General features: G+C 46.3%; 1 protein-coding gene across 1 annotated transcript in view; it reads right to left on the reverse strand.

Annotated features, from left to right (window-relative positions):
• The window catches only part of LOC115823644 (phospholipid-transporting ATPase ABCA1), a 35996-nt gene that overhangs the window by 8238 nt on the left and 7665 nt on the right, over positions 1–20093 (reverse strand). Inside the window, exons 5-35 of the mRNA XM_030787676.1 lie at positions 19161–19282; positions 17151–17342; positions 15895–15984; positions 11498–11741; positions 10901–11040; positions 10308–10424; positions 9608–9802; positions 9008–9213; positions 8704–8880; positions 8356–8578; positions 8042–8263; positions 7620–7824; positions 7358–7471; positions 7009–7183; positions 6687–6818; positions 6256–6395; positions 5974–6111; positions 5590–5810; positions 5312–5384; positions 4920–5122; positions 4748–4796; positions 4491–4607; positions 3759–3907; positions 3428–3552; positions 2863–2961; positions 2569–2758; positions 2339–2433; positions 2174–2206; positions 1931–2036; positions 1677–1751; positions 163–332 (exon numbers count right to left, since the gene is read on the reverse strand). Of these exons, the coding sequence (XP_030643536.1) occupies positions 163–332; positions 1677–1751; positions 1931–2036; positions 2174–2206; positions 2339–2433; positions 2569–2758; positions 2863–2961; positions 3428–3552; positions 3759–3907; positions 4491–4607; positions 4748–4796; positions 4920–5122; positions 5312–5384; positions 5590–5810; positions 5974–6111; positions 6256–6395; positions 6687–6818; positions 7009–7183; positions 7358–7471; positions 7620–7824; positions 8042–8263; positions 8356–8578; positions 8704–8880; positions 9008–9213; positions 9608–9802; positions 10308–10424; positions 10901–11040; positions 11498–11741; positions 15895–15984; positions 17151–17342; positions 19161–19282 (4537 nt within the window). The remainder of the gene's footprint in view (positions 1–162; positions 333–1676; positions 1752–1930; positions 2037–2173; positions 2207–2338; positions 2434–2568; positions 2759–2862; positions 2962–3427; positions 3553–3758; positions 3908–4490; positions 4608–4747; positions 4797–4919; positions 5123–5311; positions 5385–5589; positions 5811–5973; positions 6112–6255; positions 6396–6686; positions 6819–7008; positions 7184–7357; positions 7472–7619; positions 7825–8041; positions 8264–8355; positions 8579–8703; positions 8881–9007; positions 9214–9607; positions 9803–10307; positions 10425–10900; positions 11041–11497; positions 11742–15894; positions 15985–17150; positions 17343–19160; positions 19283–20093) is intronic.

The raw sequence follows: 20093 nt of genomic DNA on the forward strand, positions 1-20093 counted from the left end.
CTACGGAAAGAAGACTCAAAGCCTTCTGTGAAAAGGTGCCAGAAAACTCTTCAGGGTGTCACAGGGTCTCCGAAACAGCCTGATACTATTTGTCAGGGGTGAGTGGGGGTGTGGTGAGGGTATGGTGGGTGTTGTCATGGTAATCTAGGAGTGACTACTCACAGTGCCACCTGGGAGAGCTGCTCCTTGGTGAGATTTAGCGGGTGGTTGTATGCGGTGATGCCAAACTTGCCACGATCCTGACTGGCGGGCAGGTTGGCACGCAGGATGCCATTGTTCATCACATTGAGGAAAGCACCAATGCTGTGCCAGCCTTTGTTATTAAACCAGATCTGTACAGTAGAGAGAGAGAGAGAGAGAGAGAGAGAGAGAGAGAGAGAGCGAGAGAGAGAGAGAGAGAGAGAGAGAGAGAAAGTACGGGAAAGATCAATGCTTGTACCACTATAACACATCTCCGGGGGCATGAGGCACGACTCAGCTAAAACTATTTTAGTTTAAGACACACCAGCAGTATGAAAATGACACGTCCACATTAGTTAAAATCAGATGTAAAAAACAAAACAAAACAAAAAAAAAACCCCACAGAATTGTTTTATGACAGGCCGTCTAAAGTTCAGGTCATGACCGTGGATCATGAGGTAATCAGGGGCCTGGGACAGTCTGTGCTGATACAGAACTTGCTATGACAATCATTACATCCTGTTTGGTCAAATGTTATCAAAACTGCCCTTCTGTCTAGGTCAGGTGAACTTAAAGGAAGTTAAATTCCTTATTTACGGGACAGGATCTGGCCCTGCTCCTAAAGCGGAAAAAGAGATGCTGCGTTTCCTGTTCCTGGAAGAATGAACGGGGGTTAGCGCTTTATCTCTCTCTCGAAAAAAAAAGATCCTCTTCCTGTTTTTGGACTCCCTTTACTGCTCCCACACAAATGGGGAATGCACATGTTTATGAAAATTCTCAACATTTTAAAATCTAAACAAAAATTCTGCCTCTCTCTGTAATTTCTCTCGAACGAACTGCTGGTTTAACAAGAGTTACACAATGTTAGTCTTCTGACATTCTGTTAACCGAAAATAGCGCCAAACGCGTGATTAGTTAACGAAATGATTCTATAAACAAAAGTGGAACATCTCATTCTCTCCAGGAGTCGACATCCCTGGATGCATTTTAACCCATGCTGACATGAAATGGTGGTCAAACTACAATGTTATGTAAGGCCAGATGGGTTTGGGTCACTGAGGTTGCATTATGTCACACTGAGGACTTTTGTTAGGTCTGAAACAATGCCATTGTGAGGAAATCACAATAATGTACAATTACACAACTGAGACCAGTAAGGCTGAGAAGCACAAGAGCCAGTTTCCCAACAGTGCTGGGAGGGAAATGGGAACAAAGCCTAAACTGGTGACGGACTGCGCACTGGAACTGCTTCTGTTAGGGGGAGGGGGCGGGGGCGGGGGGAGCGACTTATCGTACTGATTTGATATCACTAAGTCAGAGAATACATTTCAGCCTTATTTCCCGAAAAGCACACACAATGACAAAACCCACAAGTGTGAGGAGACATACAAGAATCGCCTTAAAAGTCCCTCAGACACACTGACTCTCTCTGTGTCGCTATAGCAGTTCCCCAGAGAACAGTGAACTGTTCCCAACCAATTATCCGACATACCAACCTTGACATTGTTCTTTGTGTCCAGGCTATGTATGAAGCCCGAAAGACTTCCCAGGAAACGGTCAGCTGCACTACCCTAAAGAGAAAAAAAAAAAAAATGGGCGTTAGCATTTGACGACTGAACTTAACTTCTGACCTCAGCAAGGGCACTCTGTAGAGTGGGTTACAAAACAATATTGTGTGTGAATACATCTAATCGGATCAATGATTTGGACTGACACTGTACTGTAATGGGAGATCGAGGTGGAAACGTACCGCCTGCAAACTGAACCGACTCCGAATGTGAGAGATGGCATCGCTGATCTCCTTCTCAGGGGGCAGGGCCTGTGAGCTGCGAGCACCCAATGAGAATCCACCATACCTGAGAGAGAGCCAATCAGGGAAAGAGCAGTGGTCAAATTTAACGTTACAGTGCAAAGTCAGCGTCCAATCTGTCTTATTTCCATTTATTCTGTGGTCACAGACAAAGCGACTAAAGAATGCTGGATGAGATCGTACCTGAATTCGTTAACCCAAAGCTTGTTCTTCAAGCTGAAACAGACAAAAAAAATAAATTCCTGTCAAGTCACTGCGGGCCACTCCATAATCATTCCAGTGAGAATGAACAGTGTAGAGTATGGTGTTTTGAAAACAATTCACATTCAACATCGCATCTTCGCTCACCTTTTTCCAATAATCTGAGCGTACGTTTTCACCAGGTAGTCAGATATGTTTCGACCCGAGAGATTCTGAAGAGTCTCTGTAGAGGTGACTTTAATCTGAGATAAATTTAAAATTAAAATTAAAATGACAGTTCAAGATGTAAGCGTACATCTATCTTGACACTTAATGATACGACTTGGAAGCTTTGCAACAGACATAGAAAAATGTAACGGTTGTATATTTTTTTTTACCTGTGGAGGGGGCAGACCACCTGCTCCCGGAGGACATTCTGGAAGCATCTTTTTCCGTCCTTCGCAGCTGCATTCACACAGCGGAGATGGGTTTTCCATGGACCAGTTCCCTCTGAGGAACATGTCGTGAACAGTATGTGGAACCTCAGGAATAACCCAGTCTTCGTCTCCGATCGAACAGGAGCCACCGCTGCTTCACAAAATAACAGAGAACATTGTCTGTCATTTTCTCTTCGTGTTTGATAAAAGCGACTTGATTTTGCTCGGTGGTTCCAGCAGGTCAAGCGTACTCACCGTGACGCCTCTCCCTCTGTGCAGCGTTCTCTGTACACAGGGCTGTCTGTCAATGCTCCCAGTAACTTGTTCGTTTTTGCGTCTTCGGGGGCATCATTGCTAGAGGAATATTTTGAGCGTTAGAAAATTCCAGACTGGTGAAGAACAATTAGCTGCACTGGTTTGGGTTTAGCTTAAGGGACCATCGTTCAAGCGATAGTTTCATGTGGGTAGAACGAAGATTCAGGAGGTTGTTTTGATGGTTAGGACCAGGGTTAAAGAATTGGTCTGATGGTTTACGTAAATGTCAAATGCAGTGACTTTAGGGGGTTGCATGGGGGGGGGGGGGGGGGGGGGGGGGGGGGGGGGGGGGGGGTTGGAATCAGGATCAGGTGTTGATCCATCCCTGGTGTTTTGGACTAGGAGGAAGATCACGTGGATTAGGATTAGGGTTTATGGGTTAGGCTTTTACGGTCAGATTTCAGGGGTTATGTTTAAGTTTTCAGTGTTGATCCAGCCGTGAAGGTTAGGTTTTAGGGGTTGATTCAGCTGTGAGGGTCAGGGGTTTGAAAGTGGAGGTTTCTACCTGATGAAGCTGAACTGTTCTTCATACATGCTGGGTTCCAGTGCCAGACTGGGATATTTCCCAAACGGTGGAACGATGAGGCTGAAGACCAGGGCGATACAGACGAACACAGCAGGCAGGACAATCTGCAACGCCAGAATGCACAATGTCTCCCTTAGATTTCCTCTGAGTAATGACAGCTCATGTCTTCTTTTTAAAGGTCACAATTAGTAGATCTTTCTGAACAGCTGACATCCATGTCTTAGACACGGACACGTACACTGTGAGATTGCAGTGATCCAAAGATCACAGAATTGCACAGAGAAAAACTCATGCAAAGAAATACCCAAACCTGAGCAAAGAATCCCTTTCTGGACCGTCGAGCGTACAGGAAGCGTTTCCACAGCAACGCCACGAACTGCTGTCTCTTCAGACTCCAACCTTTCACCTGGTACGAGCCTTTCCCGTCGGTCCCACCCAGCCAGTCCGTCTCCCGGGACTCTGTCCGAAGGAATTTAATCCATTGTAAATTTCAGTCCAGTGTTTCCTAATCCTATTTCACACCACTCCGACTCTTTCCAAAAATTACGATATCCACTGCAGTCACAAATGTCCTGTCCACATTCGCCTGTTTTACGTTTATTTAACAAAAGCCGCACAGATTTCTTTTCTGACATCTGCCATGACATTTAATTTTTTTTTCATGTCTAAAATACTTGCAAAAAAGAGGAAAAAAAAAATTCAACAGTACACTTGATAACGGTATTCTTGACCTTGCCTCTTAGCACACCACTGTGCCCTGACACTGCGGTCAGGAAACGCTGATTCAGCAACTAGCAGAACTTCATGACATTTAAACAGCGAACAAACAACCAGAGAAAAATAACAAACTAAGGTCAAGTCCAGGGATTGCATCTGGGTGAGAGTGAATGCATGACTTCAAGACCAAGTATGGAATAACAGTGTGGTGGAAACTACTGCCATGTCATGGAGTGGAATTGTCACAGTCCACAGAGCTGCATGGTTAAAGAATCTTTATGACAGAAGACGATGTCAGCTGATGGATGATGGAAATCAAGTGTACCTGGATCACCTTCTGAATCGTTGAAGTCAAAACCGTCATCTTCGGTGAACGGCCGCAGGCAGCTCTGATGGTCTCCAAACGCATGCCGGCGGTTTCTACGGGATGGGATTGTGCCGTCTGCAAGAGCAAGTGGGAAAAGAACCATTATTACTGCTCTCTCCACTTTGCTGTGTCTGAAATGTAATCGTAAGTGTACGAGCGACTGTCAAATGCCAAGACAGCACACATGAAGATGAGACGATGTTATTTTCTCTTACCAGACGTCTCTGCATCCACTCCGTTGTCTTCAGCCACTTTGAGGAAAATCTATCAAAAGTTACCAAACACAACAAGCGTTACTTTTACTCCAGCGTGTCCTATTTCAACTACATTCCAAGTCCACGTTAGAAGCCATTCCACAAATCGTTCCCGTCTACGACAGTGCCGTACCTCTTCGAGAGTCGTGTCCGAGATGCCGTAGCTGGAGATGCCGAGGTCCGTGAGGCGGTCGTCGATTTCGTGGAAGAGCTCGACGAAGGCTCCAGCCTTGGCTGACTCGTATGGCAGCACGTAGCTGAGCTCGTGTCCCAGGTCCTCCACCAGCCTGGCGTCGGGAACGTGCTTGAAGATCAGATTGGAGATCAGGGAAACGTCTGGAGGACGACAGAAAACGAGATCAGAATTTTGTCAAGACGTAGAGATGCACACAGACAGGAGTCAGACACGTACGCTCATTAATTTACATATTATCTCTCTGCTTGACTTGCGATGGCTAAGTCGGTTGAATGGACACAAAGGCCTGGTTTACTGAAGAACATGATTCTCCGGATATGGAGGCTTACCGATGGTTGTGGTCTCGCTCTCATGGTCACTGCCCAGACCAGCATCAGAGCTGCTCTCTGAGACACTGTCCTCCTGGAGAGAGAAGGAAAAACATGTTCACGCTCGCCAGAAATACCAAACTTTCTTATAAACACCGTACAAGGACGAACAGGGAACGGGCTCCAAGCCTTAAACTTAAAATAGCTTGTTTACTCAGGGCTCATGGCTAAGACGTAGGATGGCGCCAGAAGCCAAACAAAACTGGGTGTAAAAACACCACAAACAGTCTTTCCCTCACCTTCTTGACATAGGCGACGGTACTGCTGGAGTTCCTGCAGGAGCTGAGGGACAGATCGAAGTCTCTTTTGACCAGCGTAAGGTAGTAGCCCGTGCCCAGCTGCGTCTTCAGGAAGAGGGAGGAGCCGACACAGCAGAGCTTCCCGTGAGAGATTATGGCGATCCGGTCACCCAGGATGTCAGCCTCATCCATGTGATGGGTGGAAAGGATGATCGTGCGACCTGCGGGAAGATTAGAGGTCAACAAAATGAAAAAAAAACAAAAAACGCATTTAATACCAGGAATGTAATGTCATGTAATGAAGGCTGATCTCCAATTATCCGCGACTCAGCACGTATTCGTTGCCAGTGAAATATGACCAGTTCAAAGCCCAAAGGTACAGACCTTGGCGGTATTTCAGGAGGAGGTCCCAGATGCCTCGTCGAGAGTAGGGATCTACACCGGCAGTGGGCTCATCCAGAATGACAACCTTTGACCCTCCGACAAAGGCCAGAGCCACAGATAGTTTCCTCTGCATTCCCCCTGTGGCAGCACACAAACACTGTGTCATTACTCTGTGTTAAATCCGTATTTTTCTATCCCTACTCAAACTATGCTAACACAGCTTTGCTGCAGCTGACGTTGGCGTTTACTAGGGCGGTGGCTGATCGGAGGTTTGATGTTTACCAGAGAGCTGGTTGGTGCGAGATTTGCGTTTGTGTGGCAAGCCAAGGTCCATCGCTATCTGCTCCATTTCGGATTTGACCTTATCCTCGGGAAGGCCTTTCAGCCGGGCGTAGAACCAGATGTGTTCCTCCACCGTCAGCCTAGTACACAGAGGTCAGAACACAGGCAAGGTCTTGTCACTGTCAAGGTCTCACATCAACCATACAAGGTAGTCATTCAACACAAGGGTACACATTTCATCACGGGGGCAAAGAAAGTACCTAGAGGCGTCACCCCAAATGTTTGGTCACCCTGATTTCAGAAACGTTCAGATGTACGAGATACAACACGAGGACTGCTCAACGAACCTCCAAACGTTTTTAAATACTCACTCTCGTTCTCTCAAAACAGTGTAAGATACGTTATTGCCATGGTAACAGAGCGTGACGTACATGCTGAAGAGGACGTTGTGTTGCGGACAGACGCCCAGGTTCTGACGGATGGTGTTGAGATCCGTCCGGATGTCTTTGCCTAGGATGTAAGCTGTACCTGACGTCGGGGGAAACAGGCCGGTCAGGATGGACCTAGAACATAAAAAAACAACAAAAAAAAAAAAACCCTCCCTGTGAATCCGCCTGGTCTCATTCTGGATTTTTTCCCTCATCTCATTTTAACCAGCGAGTCCCAGAGAGACTCGTGGTTTGTGTGTTTGTCTGAGGACCGATCGTGTGTCAGTAAACAATCTTTGTAGAAAGCAAAGCGAGCTGTTCTTACATGGTGGTCGTTTTTCCAGCTCCGTTGTGGCCCAGGAACGAGGTGATCTGACCCTCGTAAAAGCCCAGAGTCAGTCCGTCCACGGCCAGCTTGTTGCCGTGGCTGTAAACCTTCACCAGGTTCTCGATGTAAACACCAGGCTGCAGGTGGGCTGGCTCCTCCTCGATACACACCGCTGTCATAGCAATAGGGGGAAGCGTCATACGAATAATCTGGGTCAACTTTTTTTTACCGATTACCTTTATGTAAATCTACACTTGACTTGTTTTACAAAGCATCCTAAATCTGTTTTTCTTTTTCAAAGCTTGGTGACTGTACGAATGTAGATTGTTCTGTATTCTGTATTTACCATCCGCATTGCTCTTCTTGTCACTGGTTTCCGGCGTCAGCAATCCACACCTCTCTCCACACCAGTAAGACTTCGTGAAGGGGAAATACCATGGCCTAGGGATTCCATACTGGCCTGAGAGTCACAAGTCAAATGCATTACTAATGTGGCTATGCTAAAAGGGGTGTCACACTCACTTTAAGACATCAGTCCCATTACAGAAAATAACCAGCTGCTGTTGTGACCGTTGCCTTGGTGAGGGCAGGGCGGAGTCGGGCGTTACCTGGGAAGACGGCCTCGATGTACCAGGTCATGAGAGCGTAAAGAACGGCGTCGAACAGCATGAGCGTGATGGAGGTGGTCAGGCTGTAGCTGTCCTCCTGCATGGGGCTGGAGAGGAGGTTACTCCACTGGATCCCCACTCCCTGCTCCTCAAACAGGGCGAAGTACTCACAGCCGAACCCGAACGCCACAGGAGATAACAGACTCTACACACACACACGCACACACACACGCACACACAAACAGAGGTGCAACAGGAAAAAGGTCATTCAATCAGAAGATCCACCTCACAAACAGAATCACCTCAGAAGAAAAAACTTTAATCTTTAAACCTCGTTGTATTAAATAAGGATTTCCCATCGTGAGTAAAAAATAGAAGGAGTAAAATTTGTTTTTTAAATTACATTTGTGTGCGTTACTCACCACCACCACTTTGGCGCCGAAGCCCACGTAGTCCTGCCAGGCCACACACAGCACGTAGGGCAGGTACAGCGTGAAGTAGATGATTCCGCCGCAGGCCGCCGCCAGGTTGGCACGAGAGAACAGCGTGCTGATGAGGAAACACTGCATGATGGTTACCACGGCGAACGAGGCCAGGAACAGGTAGACCACGCCCGGGTCACTGTAGGGCAACAGGTTACCCATCTGTGGAGGGTGGGCAGAGCAGTCATGAGCGTCTGCATCATACAAGAGTGCATGTAGATAATGAATATATCACCATACACACACACACAGACCTTGAGTATGAGCACCAGCAGGGCGGCGCTGATGAGCAGTGGGATCAGACTGCTGATGAACCAGCTGAGCCACAGTATCCCGTTGTCCAATCCCATAATCCTCATGGTCTCTTTGAGGCGGGCCTCTTTCTCGTAGACCACACCCTTGATGATGATGGCCACAGAGTACATCCACGCCAGCGTCATGAACAAGGGCATCGAGCGGCTCATCACACGCAGGAAACTACAACAAGAGACAGGAGACAAAACAGTCACACATTTGTGAGAGCAAGCACATTTCAGGAGCCCTAACTATGGAGTGCGAAACTGCAACTAGGGCGGGGCGAGAGTAACCAGGGAGACCCTTACATGTCGTCCACGTAGCAGGGGTACGGCATCTGCTGGATGTACACGCCCATTTTCTCCTTGCTTCCTGTCAGTGCTCGAATAATGCCGTGTTCGATAATGTCCTGCAGATAGGAGAACCCGCCCCAAACATAGCGCAGGTCCTCGAACGGATCAGCCCTAGGACCGGGGTCCCAATACCTACACACACACACACACACACACATACACACACACAGGAACAGTTAACAAACACTGAATCGACTTCTGCCATGTTTAAAAGGGGAACTTGGAGTAGTCTCTGTAACTCTGGGAAGCAGGGACACACCCGTCTTTGATCTTGTTGGTACGTTCCACGTTGTCAATGTCCATGCGGATTTTGTAGCTGAGGTTTGGCGGGACCTCGGAGGCGTTGGGCTGCATGTCCGGAAACACTATTCCAGCCCAGAACTTGCTGTCGTCCAGCAGACGCATGGACTTATTCACCAGCCGTTCCTCGTTAGCCACCGGCTCCAGTTTATCGAGGTTCACGCACTGTTGAAAGGAGACACACACACACGCACGCAAACACACACACACACACACACGCACGCAAACACACACACAGAGCAGCCGATAGTCAGATATCACATTTCAGACACTGTGAAGCAACCACATATTCCACAGATTACACTTGTCTGAAAATAAACGGGGGGAAAAATGATTACGACGGCATTTAAACAGCTTGATTGAACTTCTCTAAAGTCTCGCCATTAACGTGACTGTGACTATGACAGTGACTAACGAATTACAGAACTGACACATCAGGCAATCTAATATTCTCTTATGCATTAGCCAACCCCACTATCTGTATATACACAGATGTCCTCTGTGTGCGTGTGTGGGTGTGTGTGTGTGTGTGTGTGTGTGGGTGCGGGTGTGTGTTTACCTCCATAAATCGTGATATGGTGAGTATGGCCTGGTCCGTTTCGTTGAATACTTCCCTCCAGGTGATGGCAGTCCCAGACGGGCGTGTGTCTGTAGACGCCTTGGACAGGAATCTGGAGATGTCTTCAGCCCTCCAGTCCGTGCCACTCAGCTTGGCGTTAATGAAACCAGCACTGGCGTTGTTTTGGAGCAGAGTCTGAGATACAAACAGAAAAACACAACAAAACTCTCAAAAATCCACTCCTTAATTAGACACTATAATCAAAATGAATACGACATATGAATTAATTTGACACACTTAACAGGATCAGTCCCCATCTTTTGTCAAAGTTTCGCTACATATGTGTGTCTAAAAATATCCATAGCATTCCCAGTTTTCCTGCTGGTACGTGAGATGAAAATCAATAAGAGCAGACATGTTACTACACGTTGCCGAACATGTGAGCTAGACCTGTGAGGCCAATCCGCACTACCAAAGCTGACCATAGGGTGGCAGTGTGGAGCCAGAGCCAACTCATTTACTGCCTTGGAGCTGTTCCAAGAACCTCCATTTTCACCAAGACGATCTAAAATGGCCTTTCAGTGTGTGTGTGTGTGTGTGTGTGTGTGTGTGTGTGCGTGTGCGTGTGTGTGTGCGTATGTGTGTGTGTGTGTCTGTGCACGTGCATGCGTGTGTGCATGTGCGTGTGTGTAAAACCCACCCTGACTAAATCCATCTCTTCACTGTTCTCCATGAAGTTCCAGATTTTGGGTCGCATCTCCTCCCACATTCCCCCCAAATCTCTCAGAATTCCCAGCTCCTGAAACGTCTTATTCACCTGAGAGAGAGAGAGAGAGAGACAGAAAGACAGAGAGAAAGAGACAGAGACAAAGAGAGAAAGAGAGAGAGAGAGACAGAAAGACAGAGAGAAAGAGACAGAGACAAAGAGAGAAAGAGAGAAAGAGAGAGAGAGAGAGAGAGAGAGAGAGAGGGAGAGATAGAGAGAGATTATTTACAGATGTTAAAAACCAATGCGATACATCTTGATGTTTAGATGGTTTCTCTTAACGATTCTCTCAATGCTAGGGATTGGATTTACATTGACCTCTTTCTGAGTGTGACCACCATATATTTAAAACTGACTCTCAAATCATACACACATTTATTTGCCATATCCTCCAGTCATTAAGCTTTTATCTCCTAGATATGCAGGGAATGACCATGTAGCCGGCTCTGTTTGGAGTAAAGCTGTAGACTCAGGGCCGTGAAGGTGTCTGTAACGGAGCGTGAGCCAAGGGTTTGAATGGCACTCACCTCTTGGATGATTCTCTGAGTGGCGGGGGTGTCAGGCGTGTAGAGGATTTTTCCGATCAGGAGGGGCTTGAGCGCTCGCCAGATCATGCGTGAGATGGGACTGGATTCCAGGTTCCTCATCAGATTATTACAGTACGGCGCTGGGGGAACACCATGGATCAAACACCTTCATTAATGCTTTACAACACCTTCATTACTGCTTTACAACACCTTCATTAATGCTTTACAACACCTTCATTACTGCTTTACAACACCTTCATTAATGCTTTACAACACCTTCATTACTGCCTTACAACGCCTCCATTACTGCCTTACAACACCTTCATTAATGCTTTACAGCACCTTCATTACTGCTTTACAACACCTTCATTACTGCCTTACAACACCTTCATTAATGCTTTACAACACCTTCATTAATGCTTTACAGCACCTTCATTAATGCTTTACAACACCTTCACAACCAGTTAGCACAACAACAGTCGGCACAGAGCATAAGCAAAGACCAACACTCAACATAGAGACAGATGGATGGATGGATGGATGGATGGATGGGTGGATGGATGGAGAGATAAATGGATAAATCAGGGGAGGACTCACTGGACGAGTTATCGTAGAAGGGGGTGGGTTCATCCTCGTTTTCGTTGTCTTGGTTGCCGAACAGCGCCTTGTAGTTGTTGTCTTCGTACCAGTTGAGGGATTTGATTTTCAGGCCGCCCCCCTCCGGGTGCCCACAGACGATACGAGACACGGCCTGATACATGTGACTGGGGGAACGGGTGGCATTGGCCGTCAGGTACAGAATCTCATTCCGCATGTCACGCCAACTCTTCATACTCGCCAGCTAAACACACACACACACACAGATACACACACACACACACAGATACACAGGATGGTTAAAGGACAGATCTCTTGCATTCTAACCCCTGATCCTAACACACAGTCACGTATGACTGGCAGCCCACTGAAAAACTGTCCTGAGGTCAGAAGGTCATTCCAGTTCGACAACCTTTAAAAAATGACACACCACACATCCAAGCCCGGCTGAGCATAGAGGTGAACGGGTTGATGACTGTGAATGAGGCGAGAGTTTTGAGGGCGTCTGCGTTCTCTATAGTTGTTATGTAAACACAAACCAAGTGAATGAGCTCGGCTCCTCACGGAGAACCGGGCAGTAAAAAACAAACCAAAAAAAAATCATTGATCTAGAAACCGTCGCATGTTTTTCTTGGCTTCCTGAATGACCTTAATTGGGCAGGAAGATGCCCCTGCAGTACACACCCCTCCTCTCTCTCCCCCTCTCTGAGTATTACTCCTCCGTTCCTCCTCCTCCAGAGGGAGAACAGGAGGAGAAGCCTTGAATGCTGTGCCCTCACATTCTTCTCCTGAGAGTTATCAAAACACAAACGCCTCCCCAGGAATCACTTATTTACACCTGAGGGAGGAAGACTCACAGCTGCTCTTATGACTGTCTCTCACACACACACACACACATACAAACACACACACACACATCCACACAAAAACACACATATACACATGTGCTCGCGCACACACACACACACACACACACACACACACACACACACACACACATCCACACACACACACATACACGCACACAAACATACACGCACACACACACACACACACACACATCCACACACACACACATACACGCACACACACATACACGCACACACTCGCACACACACACATGCACACGCACATACACACACTGTAACTGTAATCTGTATTTGTAATGTACTGTAATCTGATGTGTGTTCAGTATGTTTAACTACATAGTGGCACTTGGTACAAAAAAAAAGAAGTAAAACACCTCCCTATGGCGACATTAAACCAGTGACCTCAGCGTGTAATGAGACCAAGGCTTTGTGCTGCGTGATACATCCAACTGCAATTAACTCACACACAGCATGAGGCCGGAGCTAAGGTTTACCTGTGACGTCTAATCCTGAAAAGCATGTGTGAGTTCTTATGAGAAAGCTTTGAGAGAAAATGAAGAGAGAGAGAGAGAGAGCGAGGGAGAGAGAGAGAGAGAGAGAGAGAGAGAGCGCGGGGGGGGAGGGGGGCTACAGGGCAAGTATTTTGGGTCTATCTGGGGTAATTATGCTCTCAGGAAGGTAAATGTAAAATTAGAGCTGTTATGACTGAATAAAACTGGTCTTGCCTGTGTGGTAACTGACTGGTGCAGGCATTGTCGAGGCAAGCTGGGACATGCAGAGTGTGGTCACAGGGTTACTATAGGTCACCTGCTAGAACTGGTACTACAATATGTGGCAAATAATCATTATCCAAAGAACATTCTAGAAGTGTTTCCCAGCTCTGAATCAGTCCTCTGAGAATGTGGGTATGACTACAGGTTGCCCGCCTCACACCTACTTTAACGAACTACAGCCCGTGCTGTTAAACAGACTACTGTGTTTCCTGAAATATTCTGCATCGCAGAGGTTACTCCCGGTCATCCTTCTCGATCACAGAGAGCGATTCACTGAAAAGAAAACATGTTTGCCATGGACAATCTCCAAAACCATTTAAACTCTTAAGAAAATGTGTCTGAGTTTAAAACGCCATTCTGTTGACACACAGAGGAAGGGGTTACTGTAGGACATTCGTTTCTTTTCTTAAATGAGGAAGTAACTTGTGTTTTTTTTTTTTCCCCCTTTGTTTACGTAACGCGATAATATATCACATTTTCAAAATTAAATCTCATCACTGCTCAAGAGTTTTCCATGCGGCTGAATATGGGTCTTTCTCTGAGCGCTTTGGTACAGCGTTTGGCCCCGTACCTTACCCTACGCAGGGTCTGTTCACCCCGTACCTTACCCTACGCAGGGTCTGTTCACCCCGTACCTTACCCTACGCAGGGTCTGTTCACCCCCTATCTCACCCCACACAAGGTCTGTTCACCCTGTACCTCACCCTACGCAGGGTCCGTTCATCCCCTATCTCACCCCACACAGGGTCTGTTCACCCCCTATCTCACCCCACACAAGGTCTGTTCACCCCGTTTCTCACCCCACACAGGGTCCGTTCATCACCAACCTGTTCGCCGGCTCATGTTTCTGCACCCCCCCCCCCCATCACGGCCCCCACCTCTGACATTACGGTTTTTGCGAGCCAATATCTAGGCAAAAGTTCACGCCGAAACCGGGGGGGGAAGGGGGGGGGGCAGTCAGCATGTGTGAGGGAGGGGAGGGGGGGCAGTTTCTACAGAGATGTGAATCTTATGAAAACAGAACTGAGAAGGCCCAGCACAGAAGCAGAGGCAGATCAACCTGTCACAAGTTTCTGTTCACCGCGTAAACCGCAGCAAAGAAAGGGAAGAAGGAGAGGAAGGTCTGGGGAGTTCAGCCTGCGACCATATGACAGCGGAGCCGTGTGACACAAGCCTTTTGTTTGTCTGACACTGCCAGCACGCAAGCTAACACAAGGAGGTGTGAGCGCCTGAGAGTGTGTGTATGTGTATGTGTGCGTGTGCTTGTCTGTGTGCAGTGCCGCGGAACTTAGGCTGCACAACACACACGCAGAGCTGACTAACTCTAGAGGCATCGAACGACCTCAAGTAACCTCAGAGCCGAGCTGCTGCGGAGGTTACTGTAGTTCAGCGGGATGTGGTTACTGCTAAAACAGAGAGTTCCTGAGAGAGAGAGAGAACAAAGACTGTGGCCCTGCTGTTGCTGAGCAGAAGAGTGACAGAGGCTGACAAGTCTCTCTCTATTTCAGCTTTTGAAAAAAAAAAAAAAACAGAAAAAGAAAAAGAAAACTAACAGTGTGTTTATTGTGTATCGTGATCTTAAGGATCTCACTAAATGCATTGAGGAAAGAGAGAAATGTTACAGGGATCCATGGATCAATGACATTGTGAGAAAGGCCAAACCATGCAAAACAAGAGCCTTCTGTTTGTGTGAAAACTCTCGACTCGACCTCACCATAATTAGATAGAGACTTTTTCAAGGGTCTAAAATGGCCAGCAGCACATGGTGAATGACTCAGGGGGTACTGCCAACTCTCGCTCTCTCACTCTCAATCTTGGCTGCTTGCTGCTGCCGCTGGTTACCTCAAGTTTAGCAAGCTCAGCTATTTCCTCTGGCAGGCTGGAGTGGGGCAGGGGGAGGGGTGCATGCACGCACTCACTGCGCTTGGAGGGGGGGGGGGGGGGGGGGGGTTGGTGTTCCACGGAAGGCCAGGGTGAGATTGGATATCTGAGTCCTGTAGCTACAGCTACAAGCGTCTTAGCTGTTAAACTGTAAACAAACTGTGGTGGAGCTAAAATAGCAAAACTAGCTAACATTCTCATGGGGAGGGGGGGGGGGGGGGGTTTGGGATGGACACCAACATAGCCATGTGTTGTGGTGAGGTACTTAGACACATAGCACTAAAGGGGAGAGAGGGAGACACATTCCATGTTGTGTAAAGACACAGAAGATCACCCAGCGAAGGTCAAATACTGTCAAACCAGTCTTTGGGCAAATTATAGAGATATTTTCACAAAATCATTAAACATAAAAAAGCTGAAAATTAAAGTGCTCTAGTACAGTTACATAACCATACCCCCCCCCCCCCCCCCCCCCCCCCCAAAAGGAGAACTGAAATCTGTGAACACTCCTTGTTCTGTGTTTTAAACCCCACAACACCACAAAGGAAAACAGTGAGACTTAATGCAAATCAGTTACCAAAGGTTTGTCTCTCCTGTCATGTACAATACCATTTTAAAAAGAAAATACATACACAGACACACACAGTCAGTAGGGGAAAACTGAAGTTCTAACTAGCCACAATCATTTGCCATACTAAATTTCATTGCCCTGTAATTTACATCATACCATAATAAATAATCTACTATATAGCACAATCAGTATGAGCTACAGTGTTCCAGATGCAGAGGGAAACTTTAACGGAGAGATTCAGCTTAGATCTGGAATGTACTCTCAGTTCTCACATAGGGTCGAGCGATTTCAGAAGACCCTTACCTCCACTGCCAGGGATCCCAAATTCTCCAACAGGCTGTCTGTTGCTATAGAAACGTCCTGTACGACCTTGGGATCAGACTTAACATCCTTCTGCACAGCAAGGGAAAGAGATACAAAAATAAAAAGAAGAATGCTAGTCATTAGCCCATAGATCTGTTAATGTACGTCAAAATGCAGCTATACATCATGAACACCAAAGAGTTAGCATTTTGTTTACTGCTCAGTTTGAAGCAGTAAACCCCCCAGTGAAATGTCGGTGGAAATAACACATTAACAGTTCTGTGCTTTAACTAACTTAACTTGATGCACAGTGTACTGCTGCAGTCTGTTTAAGTGCCTTTAAGAGCTTTATTAGCACACAATATGGATACCCTCAAACAGTGATATATCACACGTTCATACATAGAGCTGTGGCTCTACAACTATAACCTGGGAATTTTACTGTAGAGAAATTGCCTGTGTTTGAGTAATTTCACTAATTCTCTATTCTCATGCCAACCTGCAAGTTCCATATTTAAATAGCCACATTATACACAGTTTTAGCAATTTAGCGTTAGCATTAGCGTTAGCATTTGTACCATAAAGAGTCTAGATGTTAATGAACCCATTGAACTTAGATGTCCTGTGTACTGAACTCTCATTACCAAGAGAGGACAAGGGACACTTTGACAAGAATGTGAGTGTCAAATCAGAGAACAAACCATCAAGATGTAAGGGCCGAATAGGGACCTCTGTCTCTGTTTTTGGTTTTTGGTTTTTTTTTCTTCCCCCAGTGAAAATATGCATTCATTACTGCTGACCTAAATGCTCATCTAGTCATAAAGTTTACAATAACTCCTTCTATAATAGCATTCACTGTAGTGCATGAAATTGCTTCATTCGACTTGTGGAACAGGCTGAAAATATACTTGTCCTAATTAATGGTAAATTGGTTTGATGTCACGGTGCTTCAGGATCGCCAGACAGAAAATGTTTGCTGTAAATTTGAATTATGAAAGAGTTTTGTCCTTTCTTTCCACCAGACTACATGACTGCTCTCGTTCCCAAATACAAGCAGGTCCGACACACATATTAACTCATGAGAATAAGATTTTATGCATTAAAAATATGAGTCAGTTACGATGTTAATGCTGGAAAATCAGGCCACGCCATGACTATATTCCACTGGCGTCCCCAGCTGTTTAACTGTTCTACTTTAACAAAGCTTCGTGGCGGTTTTGTGACCTGTGTCGACATGGAGCAGAGCGTGACCTTACCCTGATGGGTTTGAGGAAGTCCAGGTTGGAAAGGAAGTGGTTTTCCGCCCGGTTCAGCCAATCGCTGGGCGACTGGCAGATGATTTCCTGAGTCAGACTGGACACGCTTTTATCTGCGATGGTGACAAACTCCTCCAATGACGTGGAGTTGCAGAGATCTTTAAGATGGACGCCAAAACCCTTAATCAGCACCTGCAAGGGTACAGCCGAGAAGTTGTCATCACTACTATACCATTACCGTTATCTGAATGTCCGATATTACAGTCTGACTGAAGGCTTTCTAAAGTTCAGCTGAAGGAAACTCTAAATGGATCAGGGCAGATAAGGAGAGTGTCCAAAATGGGAATTTCATACAGAAATGTTTTGTCACATTCTGATATTTGAGTTGTGTAGTGCCTTTGAGCTGTTTTCATGGTTTAGACCCCAATACTAAAGGAACACTTTCTACTGAACACATCTGAAGTTTATGTTCCAAACAAATATGAAGAGGGTTGGTCCAAACAAACACATCACTGCCACGCAGATATACCGGAACCGTTTTCCCTCGGGGCCCGACCTTCTGACAGAGTTGCGCAAATCAGACTAAACAAAAAAGCTACACAGTGTCCCTTCCAGTTAGCCTGTTGGTATTGACCAGGGAATACAGAGAGCGCAGCGGGTGGATGTGTTTTCCACGGGCTCTGCAGTTCTGTTGCCATGTGTTTGGTTAGGGAGAGCAAAAACATGCTGTTCTGAGAGGAACTTCTGACACTGACTTGACTTCATTATACTCTTCTTTACCGCCACTGAGCTCCAGGGGGCAGCTATCTGTCTTCAGAACCGTGTGTGTGTGTGCTCGTGTGCGAGGCTTCTTGGCTAAGAGACAGGATGTCTCAATGTCTATGAATGATATCTGTCTTAAGAATGAAAATGACTCTGTAGCTAATGTGTGAAAATGTGCCTTTTAATCACAACCATTTTCTGCCCTGTTACAGTTATATACAACTGACAGGATTATGTTGAATATACATAACAGTACTGATTGTCATTAAACCTCTGTTACGGTCTTAAAAACTGTATAATGCTGCACAGTAGTTCTATCATACACTGTATATAATACCACAGTATGCATGAATAGAATAGAATAGAATAGAATAGAATAGAATAGAACAGATTGGAGTGAATGAGAGAAGAGTGGAGTGTGAATTTCTCACTGTTTCTATAGTATCTGCTCAGTCACATGATCCCCTCCCCCTCCCTTTTTTCTATCACCCCCCTCCTCTCCTGTGCCATCTCATTCCCCACTGCTATATGCTCCCTCTCTCTCTCTCTCTCTCTCTCTCTCTCTCTCTCTCACGTGAGCACGTGTCGGAGCGTCTGTGAGCTGGAGCCTGTCTACAGCCCATCAGCCCTCAGGCCCATTCCTCTCACACGCTGTCCTATGGCCGGACCACAAGGTCAAATATACGTGTATGTGTGTGTGTGCGTGCACGTGTGTGTATGTGTGTGAGTGCGTGAACATCTGTATTGATGGAGGGTGTATTGTTCTGCTTTTTTCTGGTTTGATTAGTTTCGAAAAAGGCAGCTGTCCTTTTAAAAAAACAAGGCTATGACCTATTGCATAATGTTTTCCCTATAGAGACAGACAGTTCTGAGTGTGGACAGAGCAGACAAGGACATTTCAGTGGCCTTAGCAAACACTTCACTCCACTTTACTTCAGTACACATAAATCAGAACAAATGTGAACAGAATCCTAAATGTGGTCACTGAGAAATCCTTTTAATAATGAGGGACAAGGGGTTTTTTACTCAAAATGTTTTCTGATGTTTTTGCTTTAGTAAATGTGAGCAGGACGGACAGACAGACAAACAGATGGAGAGACAGACCGACAGACAGACAGATAGACAGACAGACCGACAGACAGACAGACAGACAGACAGATAGATAGATAGATAGATAGATAGATAGATAGATAGATAGATAGATAGATAGATAGATGGGTGGATGGATGGATGGAGTGGAGCTCTTACCTTTTCCAGATTGACATCAGCCTCCACAATCTGCTGCACGGCATGCTGGGATAAGCTGGCGTTTCTCTCCAGAAACACAGACAGGGTCTCGTTATCGCGCAGAAAGTCCTTCAGTTTGAAACCTGAAACCAAGCAAAGACAGAGAACCTCAGTGACACACACACGCATAAACACACACAGACACACACACACACACACACACAGAGAAACGAGCAGCCTTGATTCTAACGGATATTACCATAATGACATGATCGTTTTACACTGACTCAGACTTCTGTTATCCCCTGAAAACAACACACAAAGCTGGTAATGGACTCTCCACTCTAAAACAGCTCTTCAACAGTCCAAGACTGGCTTCTATGACAGTCCATCGCCCTCACAATCAATAGGCTCTAACCCACACACACTCATCTCTTCACAGCCGTTACAAACAGATGATTAACACAGGCACGGGGCCACAGGCCAGCATTGTGTCAGCATCAGCGTGGAGCAGGAGACTGGAGCCCACAACACAGAGCTGTTGTCTTCATTGTTTAATGATGGGCTGACTGGATGAAGAGACTGACAAAAAAACAGTGAGGACGACAGAGGGGCAGAAACCAAGCGCAGACAGAGAAAGAGAGACATTTAAGAGAGAGAGAGAAAGAAAGAAAGAGACTTTGATCCAGGAGACGCTCCAAGTCTCCATCTCCCTCTTCTGGGAGAGACCATTGTATTAAGTGTGTCAGAACATTCCAGAAAGGCTACTAGAGTGAAACCGGTTTGAGTCAGCTCTTCCAGGGGTTACTGTTGGTCGTTCACCTTTGTACAGCGTAAGCTCTGGAGTTCATCTCTCAGCCTCCAGAGGAGTCAAGCCCTCACAACAAACCATTTTTTTCTTTACGCGGCACAAAAATCTACCAGCAGCTTCACCGCTACAGACCGAGTCATATT

This window comes from Chanos chanos, chromosome 11 (genome assembly GCF_902362185.1).
Source record: "Chanos chanos chromosome 11, fChaCha1.1, whole genome shotgun sequence".
NCBI classification, from domain to species: domain Eukaryota; kingdom Metazoa; phylum Chordata; class Actinopteri; order Gonorynchiformes; family Chanidae; genus Chanos; species Chanos chanos.